The 11280-nt window shown below is 40.6% G+C and overlaps 1 protein-coding gene across 2 annotated transcripts; it reads right to left on the bottom strand.

Moving 5' to 3' along the window:
- Positions 1 to 781: 781 nt before the first annotated feature.
- On the bottom strand, positions 782 to 10660 carry ttll10 (tubulin tyrosine ligase-like family, member 10). Of its 2 annotated transcripts, none has more exons than XM_079273384.1 (12): positions 10562 to 10660; positions 8601 to 8993; positions 8269 to 8413; positions 7864 to 7982; positions 7589 to 7712; positions 6555 to 6640; positions 5108 to 5294; positions 4793 to 4964; positions 3933 to 4073; positions 2377 to 2493; positions 2183 to 2276; positions 782 to 1942 (listed from the first exon to the last, which is right to left on the bottom strand). In XM_079273384.1, the coding sequence occupies exons 2-12, from the start codon at positions 8938 to 8940 to the stop codon at positions 1320 to 1322; spliced, it is 2148 nt and encodes a 715-aa protein (XP_079129510.1). In that variant the 5' UTR covers positions 8941 to 8993; positions 10562 to 10660; the 3' UTR covers positions 782 to 1319. The 2 variants fall into 2 exon arrangements, with proteins under 2 accessions (XP_079129510.1, XP_079129511.1); XM_079273385.1 differs by having other exon boundaries at positions 8269 to 8407.
- Positions 10661 to 11280: the final 620 nt, after the last annotated feature.

Here is an 11280-nt window from a genome sequence, read left to right as displayed (position 1 = left end):
ATTAAACTCTAATTTGCACAATATGTATTGTATATAAATTTCATATCTTGTCAAATTTAATTTATTATATCAGAAATATGACATGACTTTTTAATATTATTCGACATACTACACTATGACTTTTCGACATTCTATACTATGACTATTTTATGACTTTTTTCGACAACCTACACAAAGACTTTTTGGATGACTTTTTTTACTTACTATTATGACTTTTTGTGACTTTTCTTTAACATACTATACTCTGACTTTTTAGACATTTTTCAACCTACTGTTGTGCTATATGACATATAGGCTACTATGAATTATTTTCGGACTTTTTTCGGAATGCTATACTACGACTTTTTTATGATGTTTTAACTACACTATGACTTTTCGACATTCTATGACTATTTTATGACTTTTTTCAATTTACTATAGTTTGACTTTTTATGACAACCTACACAAAGACTTTTTGGATGAATTTTTTTTGACTTACTATAACATGACATTTTTGGACATACTATTATGACTTTTTATTGACTTTTTCGACAAACATAACTGACAATTTTTTACTTATTTCGACATGTTATACTATGACTTTTTATGACTTATTTCGACATAGTAGATGGTTTGATATCATAGTTTATTCAAACTATGACCGGGGAAAAAATAAGGAAACAGGTGGAGGAGGACAAGGACCATCTGATCTTCCAGCCAGAGATGAGGGACTCACTGCAATTATTGGACAAACAGACCCACCCAGAGGTAACTTATTTCATAATTGTATTTGGGTTGTAGTTAACAGTTAGAAGCTTTATTCTTAACCATTTGATTTCTGCATCATCATCAGCAACATCTTTCTGTTCGTTATATTCTTCGGCACAGTTGCAAATAAAGATCAGCCTACACTAATATTATTAGGAGTGTGCGAAATTTTAAAAAATAGTTTTTTAATATTGTCAATTGAAGCCTTTGTTAATTAATGTAGTTTTAATAAGATATGCATTCATTTAAAAGGTGTGTGTTAACATTAAGACAGACAGTCGGGCCTTCATCATTTGTGCGCATGGTCACAGGCAGTTATAAATTTGTTCGCAGAATTTGAAAAAATTCAAGTAAGAAAATATTGATAAATCCCGAATTTTACCATAACTCATATGTACGTTTAGGCAGAGAGTTTGTATATGAGTCCCAATGACTTTTTAAGGACTTCCAATTCCCTCAAATTCAAAAAGCTAACACGGCACTGTTTGAGCCACAGATCAAGGTAAACACACTGAGAATATTCATAATGACAACCAGCAGGATTTACAGAATTTATGTTTGCATAGAACGCATTACAGTTCCTCTTCTGTCTGATGAACAGAGCTGTTTTTGTCCTCTCTGGGCTGTTCTTCACGTTCTTTTCCACAGAGCGGAGGTCCAGCATGAGGAGGGAATGGTGACGTTGTCTCTGGAAAGCCACAGACGGTGATCCCTGGTGACGATAGCGACCTAATTATAGTCTTCTGCTGAGCCTTAGAGTCCTTCACGTCATCTGCAGCTCTTGAATAATGATGCATTTGCAAAGTACATTTGCTCAGCTTGAATTCAACCCGAGACCTGGGATTCTTATTCCTAACAGTCTGCATGCTTCTACAGGTGTGGTGTAAATGTGAAGGTCCCTGCACTGATGGAGAGTTTTGATGGCAAAGTGAGCGGGCGGTGGAGGTGGTGGGACACTGGCCAGACTTTGAACTACCTCTTCCTTCCACACTTGAGACATTCACACTATCAAGAGGTGATGAAGCCACAATTGTGCGCTCTGTCCCTGACTTGCATCTTTTGGGTTCAGTCTTTTTCATGCCTTTCTGGTTGAATTCACTGTCTGTGTTGTAAAGCAGCACAAAGTTCCTCTGGCTGGCCAAAGGAAGAATCCTCTGATTGAGACGACACTTGTTGAAGATCTCCAGAGTTAAATCTAAAGCATGAAGGAGGGACAACAGATAAAAACATGTTGGGTGGTATCACACAACAGCCTGTTGAGCAAACAAATTAGGAAAGTAACATATTTAATAAAGGAAAACATGAATTGCACCACGCATGCAGTGAAACTAGGTGACATTTTTTGGGGGAGCGTGGTGTTAAATTGATTTAAACATCGACCTGAACCTGAACAAAAAAGGAACTTATGTACATAAATGTAATAACGTTAGCTCACCCAGCGACTCCACAACAGTGCTGGGTATCACCTCCTTCAGCACTTCACAATTTGTATGGAGAGCTGGATTACAGTTCATCTCCAACAGCCAAACCTATTATAGACACGAAGACATGTTTCGTCCAAAAACATGCACATTAACACACATGTTGAACACTGACAGCCATCCCGATATTCAGCGACGTATCACCCACCTTGAAGTCCTCATCGACCATAAAGTCGCAGCCAATCAAGTCAAAGAAGCCCAGTCGGCAGTCAAACTTGGATTTGACTGCCAAGAAACAGTGGGTCATTATCTGCTGCATGCGCTTCTGATGTATGGGAAGGAAAAACAACCAGACGGTCAAATGATGCTTGAGAGTGGCCAAAAGAGTAGCAATTCCTTCAGCACCCATTTTGGATGTCTGCAGCTCTTAACAACAAAAATCTTAATTTGTATCCTAAGCATTTCGGAGCAACGGGCTGCTGCCAGGGAGTTCAGTGTCTCTCTCAATGGCACTTTAACATGCAGACAGGGAGCGCTGGGGATCGAACCGTGAACGTTGAGGTTAGAGGGGATTGCTATCTTCTGGTCTTCGGTTTACGTCTGTCATCTGCTATCTTATAGTCTTCAGTTTACATCTGCCACCTGTGTCTTTGTGCCACTAACCGTCCCTGTATGCTGGGCTGTCGCTGTAGGTTTTTGCTCGTGTGTTTACACGGTGAGCCGTTGTTTGTAAACAAAAGAGCGTGCACATAGCACTGGTGGGCAAAAAAGCATCATTCTCCTCACACAAAATATAGCACTAAGCATAGCAGCTATGATCAGTCATGGCGAGCTGTCATGCTCCACAGATTGACACGAATTAACTGATCAACAAAAAGGGCGAAACTATTTTTCAGCTATGCCATAAAACTTCAAACTGATGCAAGACTTTGTTGGGCTTAAATTGTTGACTGCAGCATTGGGGGGGGGGGGGGGGGGGGGGGGGGGGGAGCTCACTCCGGTACGTGGTATATTTTAATGAGAAGACGTCTGACAGTCACTGAACAACAAGCAATTTTGAAAGCTCAGGTTTGTTTAAATTGCAATTGGACATGTCTGCAATGTATTGACGTACTATTTAATGGGGTCTAATGCTGACATACAGCAAACTAACATTAGTCTTCGCAAGGACGGGGAGACAACAGGATTAGCATTTATTTATCAATGATGTTTATTTCGATTATTTAATAAATCTGACTACAATGTAACTTGTCTTTTATACTGTCTTACCTGAATGATAAGCTACTGTAAATTCAACTCATCACTCTTAAATTATAGGATGTTAAAAGCCATTTTGTGTACAATTGGTATGTCATTTAACATCTTTCAAGTAATTCTAATGGCAAACCCTTTTCAGTTCTACATAGGTGACTTTAATAACAGATTACATTTTTGTTTTTTCGAGAAGTGTGCCCAGTTCTCAGTTGGACTTGTACTTAAACTTGTGATTCAATAGCAGGTTTCTGTTCCTCCAAACAGCCACATTGGTGGTTTGTTGTATACACTTCAATGTGTAACTATAACCCATTAAAGGTTTGAGGTTTCTCTCCAACAGGAGCAAACTAACTGTAATTAAAATGTGTACATTGTTCCATTTGTAATAAAATGATGTATGCTCAGACAGGAGTGAGGTCATCCGAGCCTAACCCCAATCTCAATTAGCTGCAAGGGCCAACAACCATCATTATATTGGTAATTGGTCCCCGAGAGCTACAACACACTCACTGCAAAGGCGCCCAGCACCCAGTCCCTGGGCAGACCCTTGGCAACCCGAAACCTGTCGTTGACGTAGGTGTTGAAGCTCTCCATGGACCAGACAGTGTCCTCCTTCAGCTGGCTGTACAGAGGGTTCTTCTTCTGCATGCACTGGAGGTGGACAGCAGGGGGGACCAGAGACACATGAAGCAGTCAGCAGGAGCACAGGGCCAGTTGATGCCACAGCTAAAGGCTTGATCTATTCAACCTCTCTGTAAATAATGGAGGACAAGTATGCAACGAAGGATGGGATGCAAATACCTCGAGTATTATCATGAAGGATTTTGACCTTTTTAATTTGTGTTAAATGGAAGTTTACATGGCATGTGCGAATTACTGACAGAATGCCTTTAAACTCCATAAATGAACAGTGATTTCATTTCCCTGTTCTTTTCGTTCAATGCAGGCATACCAGTGACTGACATGCAGGGTTGTGGTTTGACCCCAGACCACTTTATAGTTGCAATTATGTCTGCGTAGAATACAAATAATGAAATAAACGAGCAGTGGGGATTGTTCAGCTTTTCACTCAAGATAATTATCACACAGCAACTGCAAAGAAGGGGATATCTTCCAAAGTTTGTAAATATATATACTTGTTATCTCTAATTCAGACTGCTGAATTTCATGAGCTTTAGATAAATGTTGGAATACATTTTTGCACAGCTTTCACTTCCATTGAAAGCACATTTAAAGGCCAGTACGAACAGAAGGCGTGATTACAGCAAGTAGAATGTGGGCACGACTCCTATTTTAAGATCAAGAAATGGTAACCTCTGACCTGCTAACCTGAATATGTTTGGCAGAGTTCGGACAGGATTGAGCTGTACCTGATTTGTCAGGTGGGCATACAGGTTGTTGGAGCTGGGGTCGTAGAGGTCACAGGTCAGTCGCACATATCCATGGCGAAAGAAGACCGTGTAAGGTGCAGTGCAGGCGATCAGAAGGTAAGAGCGCACGTCAAACTTTTTCCCTTTCAGCAGCAGCGGCCTCTGGATGTAACTGAGGGCAAAATGTCAGTTTACCTCCAATTTCAACAGCCACATCAACGTTTCCATAGGAAAAGGCTCGTTTTTCATTCGTTGACAAGATGTTGTCTATTTGGAGAAAGAACATATGATATGATATTACGTATGTTCACCCACTGTTGGACGATGCGAGCCTGAGGCTGACGGTGGAGCATCTTCCCGTTGGCCTGGCTGTCTTCCGTGTGCTGCAGCTTCAGTCTGAAGGCGGCTACGTCCTCCTGGCTCTTCATCAGAAAGATCCCTCTGCCTTGGTTCAGACCCGTGGGCTTACAGATCCACATGTGACTCTCATTGTTGCTCACACCTGGTAACAGTCATAAAGGTAGATCAGGTAAATCAACAACTTATGACATATATATGTACAAAGTCCCTCTCTGTTTAGAGAAAGCGTGAAGGAGACTTGTCACGTCTGCACTGCTCTATTTTTCTGTGGTGTTCTGTGATGTTCTGTTGTATATTTTTTCTATTGTTGTCTTTCTTTTCTGTGTAGTTATAATAACTTCTTTATTTCATGAATGAGAAAGAGCGCTGTTTCTGAAATCGTAAGGACACCATGTGTGCTCTCTGACACTTTATTTGAATGTTCCAATCCAAAATAAATGTAATTAAAAATCCCACATGTGTAAAATAACGTTGTGCAGCAGTGGAAAGTTACTACAACATTTAAATTCTGCTTACATGTTGATGTATCAGTTGTAATAAAACACTGTATGTATAATATTACTCTGACAGAGGCTATTATACCGTCTAATCTGAGTACTTTTTCAGCGACCCTTATGAAAGCAGGACTTGTATTTATTATGAAGTATTTGGCTTTCAACCAATTATCAATATTTCTTCCACCACTGACACAGATGATGCTTTTTCAGACAGATTTCACACACAGCGTGTTCAGTGTATGTGTTCTGATCTGTTCTTTGCTCTTGTCCTGTTTTTCCATTGATTTATCCGTCACCCAGAGATGTAAACCAGCTGTCTGTGTCTTTCTCCTGTTTACATAGTGATAACCATGTTTGTCATAACCTGCACACCACTTATCATAATGCTGTGTGCCTGTTCAGTACTACAAACAATACAGAAACCAGGGGTTCATGTGCTCTCCGGTCCTAAAAATGTTTTCAGTTTTAATATGAAATGTATTTTTTCTGCCTCAGGTCTGAAGCAGATCCACATCCCATTCCAGTCGAGCGTCTCCAATTGTGTTTGTGTCTCAGCCCTGCCCTCCGCTGACTCGTCTCTATGGCAACAGCATGTTCCCCTGGTGATGTAATCGGGGCCTTATGGGAGGTGAAGTGCATTATTTTCCAACGTCCTCAGCCTCTTGATGAAACAATCACCAGGGCAACTGTTGTCTTAACACCGCCAAGCACAAACTATTCTTTCTCGCATTACCGGATGAATGACAAGTCAAGCTGGATTAATCTCATGTTAAAACTGGAGCCTTCTAAATAAACACAAATCCAGTTAAACCAGCGTTGTGTTGTTATTGCATCAGGATGCTACTGATGTCATACTACTGTACAAGAGGTTGATGTAGGGGGGGGGGAGTGTTTGGGCATTTTACCCTCCTGCTGGGCAAAGAAAGCCTCCCTCTCGTCCCTCACATCCATGCGGAAAGTAGTGGGAATAAACTCCTCCATTTTCAGCCTCCTGTGAGGTACAAAAAAGGAAAAATGGTGCACAAATGAATGGTTGTGTGTCTTCAGCTGTTTAAACCTTCCGTTAGAGCAGGAAGTATTAAAAATCTGAATTATGAAAACAAATTTCATATATTGACAATGAAAAGCCTACAGAGGTGCTGGAGCATTGTAACATATCTCGGCACGCTTCGGCCACCAGCTAAACCATTAACAAGAATACGTATTGCCGCGTGAGCGTACATGTTTGTCCAATAAATAATAATACATTTTATTTATATAGCGCTTTAAAAGGCACTCAAAGACACTTTACATGGTAAAAACAGAAACAATAAAAGCATTTATAATAAGAACAAAATCTATGAGATCATAACAGTAAGAAAGAAAATTTTAAAATTAAAAAACACGAAAAGAAAGAAAGAAAACATGCATGACTGACTTTAGAGGTTAAAGGTTAGTACGTGCACATGACATACAAACATGCGTGCACGCACAATTAGTGATCAAAACCTCCACAGCGTACGCAGGAATCTTTTATGGAGGGTTACTATTAGACTGTACTTCATGATGAAATGGTTTGTCTGAATTTTTCACATCTTATTTTGTAAAAGAAATACTTTGATATGTAGGACTTTTTTTTCTTTCACCAGATATTTCACGTACGGGTTAAAATATTTAGGTTGTGAAACTTATATCAATAATTATAGTTTATATAACCGACACACATAATGCTTCATACCAAGCTCGTGTGATTCCGACTGGACGCCTGATTGCTGATGAGGCCGGTTGGCCGTGTTTATTAAATAGTGTCACGGGCTGATATGTCTTTTAATCAGTATTTGCAGGGCCGGGCCTCTGTTTAACCTCCATGATGGTATCAGATTGTTGCTAGGAGATTGTGACACAACTATGCATTTTGTAAAGGAAATAGCTGTTATATCTCTCTGTTTTTGATACATACAACCTGAGTCCTCGACCGTGATTCACTTTGCTGCTGACTCGCTCATACTCCCGCAGACTGCTGAGGAGGCCGATCTTAGTGGTGAGCACCTTGTTGTTGGGAATCTGGTACACCAGCTGTTCACCTGGGAACGACACATGCAGATTTTAAGTTGTCTTTCAGAGAATGGATGGCAATAAACATCTTTTCTACTAATAGAGAGGTAGCATTGTGGTACTTTTTCACAGTAAAATACAGCATTTAGAGTCTGTCTTGTAATCATCATATCACTGGACCTTCTCTGAAGTTACGGTAGTTGGCTGGTGATTTGGTCTCACACCACTTGAGTTTAAAATCCTCCCTGTCCTTGTGGTAAATCCTCTTCCATCCTCTGCTCTCACAGTAACTGCTCACTCTAAAGGAAAAGTCCCAAAAGAAACCAATCACACTTCTTCTGCTTTAATCGCACAACAATCCAGAGGTCAGGGCTAAAACTAGGCTTTGAATAATAGGGGGCCCAAAACAAAATCTACAGCTGGCGAATAACGTTTTTTGAAAGCATGAAAGTAAATATCTAATTTGAAATCCTCACTTTTCTTAAACTTTTTATTCTTAACAGTTAAATTGCTATGTGATCACATTTTTGAAATATCTACAATCCAACGGATTATTGGTCCTTTACTATATATTTCTCAACATACATTTCAGCCCCATTGGCTCCTCCAAAGAAGTAGAACGGCCCAGGACCCCGTGGCTCCTCTGCCTGCCGCTGCCGTTCCCCGTAGGAGCAGGTCGGCAAGCCCCTGGGGAAGGACCTCCGAATGTATCGCTTCACCAGGCCTGCAACTTAAACATTTGCATACACATTAATCATACATGCACACGTCACTCCTACTCGACAAACACATAAGCTCTATCACTATGTACATGGAAATCATGTTGCTGAATTGTATTTTGTAATGCTGAAGGATCAACATATGGCAAGAATAACAAATGGCATCACACTTGACGTCCCGCCTTCCCCCACACACACCTGACCCTCTATCCTGGCTTTCCTGGTTGACAGACTTGTCGGAAAACACCTCTCTCGCTTTCTGAGTCCGTGTCTCCTCTCTCTGGACCTGCTCGAGTCCATTTTCTGATGTTGCTTCTTGTATGCCACTATGGTCAGGTGTCCACGGCTGTTTTCCTTCTGGCTCCTCCTGCCCCAAACTTCCTGCAGGCTGGTTGTCCCCACAGGGAACCTCCACTTCCTCCTTCTCTGCTTCGTCCCCTTGTTGCTTCTCCGGCCCGGTCTCCTCTGCCTGGACGTCACTGCAGGGCTCCATCAAGCAATCAGATGACATCTCCTTGTGCTGGAGCAGATTGCTCATGATGACTGAAAATGTTCCAACACGGGAGGACACCTTTTTGGTGTGCAGTGACACTGTAGTCAGAAAGAGAGACCAGGAATGAGGTGTTTGTCATTGTAAGACAGAGATCACTGATGACTTGGTGAAGGAAAAGAGGAACCGAAAAAGAGAACCAATTTACTCTTCATTAATAGTACCGTGTGTCTGGTAGGGTCACAACATATTATTTTACTTAGGCACGCTAACATCACACCTCTAGGGATGGCTGTGTCTGTCGGTCGGTCTTCCACTTTGGTTCAGACGGAATTATCTCAACAACTATTGGATCAGTTGTGATGAAATGTTTTCCATCATTCCTAAAGATTTTCCTCTGTTGCCGTCGCAGCCCATAGTTTTCACTTATCCAGTGAAATATCTCAACACATATTAGGTGAATTGGCACAAAATCCTTCAACAACTTTAGTACAGATTTTTATCTCCTCAGTAATAATTTTGCAAACCCTTTAACTTTCCATCTAGTGCCGTCATCGGGTTGAACATTTTAATTTGTCCAAAATTTTGACAGGAAAAAACTGCAAAACTGATGACATTACCACCATTCTCAGCTATAGTTTGTGTTTGGGCTAATTAGCAAATGTTAAACAGAGCTTAATGTGCTCGCTAAACATCAGCATGTTAATAGTGTCTGTTTTGTTGATTTTTATTTTTTATTTTTCCGACTTAGTTAACTGAATACAATTATATTCAGTGTATATACGGTGCATTTTTATTACTTTGTTTTCTTAAATTGAATAGGTCCTGCTCTGTTATTTTATTATATTGTATATAGTGTGCATTTTCCATACCCAATATTTTATTTTATTGTGTAACCCTGTTTGCTGCTGCCACAGACAAATTTCCCCTTGGGGATGAATAAAGTACATTTCTATTCTATTCATTGTGAGCATGTTAGCATGCTGATGTTAGCATTTAGCCGTGCTTAAGTACAGCCTCACAGAGGCGCTATAGCATGGCTGTGGACACTTGTTGATTGTTATGAACGCTAAGCAGCCTGCCATGTAAATTGGCATGGATAGTTGATGGTCATTAGAGGATTATTCCAAATTATTGTGGTGACCACCTGAGCTTTTGTGTAAGACCACCAGTTAAAACTATACACTTGACCTTGTATTTGGCCCATGGATATTTATAGTTCCCTGAGCGGTGATCCGTTTCCAACACCGTCGGACTGAAATAATACAATCTGACGGACAGATTGCTATGAAATTTGCACTTTCATGGTCCCATTGTAATGTAATGAACCCATTACCTTTCCTCTAGCACCACCATCAGAACAAACATTAAATGTTAAGGCACACCACGGATAAAGCAATCTTAATCTGATAGGTAGGGGGTTTTCAAAGACAAACATATTTAGGCTACTCTATTATGATATTCATTTTTAGTTTTTTTTGTTCACTTCCTTAACTGAGCCTACCCTGAAATAGTTTGGAGCTGGGGAGGTCACATTAATATCACATATGGCAAAAAAGAAGTGTGAAGAAAATGTGCTATCTCAAAATAAATATGCTGTTTTGTTTTATAAGACAAGCGCTGAACTCTGACCTGATTGTAGCAACATTTAGAAGCAAAAGGGCTTTACCTGCAACTCCAGCGTCAGTCGCAAGGACGGCCAGACTCCACAAAAACCTACTCAGCCTGTTCCTCTTCTGCCGTGTGCGCTCAACCCTGCAGTCCAACGGCAAGGCCGAGACAAACAGCAAACCCAAAGACTGAAGGACAGACTCAACAGAGGTGAAATCACATGGTGTGTCAGCAGTTCAACGCACTGTCACACTGCCCGGTTACTCCGGTAATGGGACCCTCAGCAACAGTTGCCGCTTGCAGATTGAAACAACAGCAGCTCAAGAAAAACTAACTGCTCAAGATTAAATAACCCACACCTACCCCACCGCTAAGTTTAGCTTCATTCAATATTGATCGTCCGTTAGCCTCTGTTGTGTGAACCCTGTGGTAACACGAGAGCAGAGTGTCAATCAAAATGGATTTGCCAGGGTATTATATCCTGACACCAAAGGCAGAATAATCATTTCTACAGCCTCTGTGACACACAAAAATAATTTTAAAAAGTGATAATTCTGTCAAGGTTTCATATGCTAATGTAGATGAAATGGTATCCAGCTTACATTTCACACTGGTTGACTGTTTCTTATGCTGCCCCATATCTAAAGCTCCATTTTACACACTGAACAGCAACGCCTGAATGGTTATTTATATATGAAAAGTATAAAAGTTATGTTCCATTTCAGATTCTGTAGGAGAAGTGTCGTAGGGGATTATTAGCACAGTATCTCCAGATGA

Source organism: Melanostigma gelatinosum, assembly GCF_949748355.1.
Source record: "Melanostigma gelatinosum genome assembly, chromosome: 8".
NCBI classification, from domain to species: Eukaryota; Metazoa; Chordata; class Actinopteri; order Perciformes; family Zoarcidae; genus Melanostigma; species Melanostigma gelatinosum.
The sequence above is the reverse complement of the archived record's forward strand: the minus strand, read 5'-3'. Positions and strand labels throughout refer to the sequence as shown.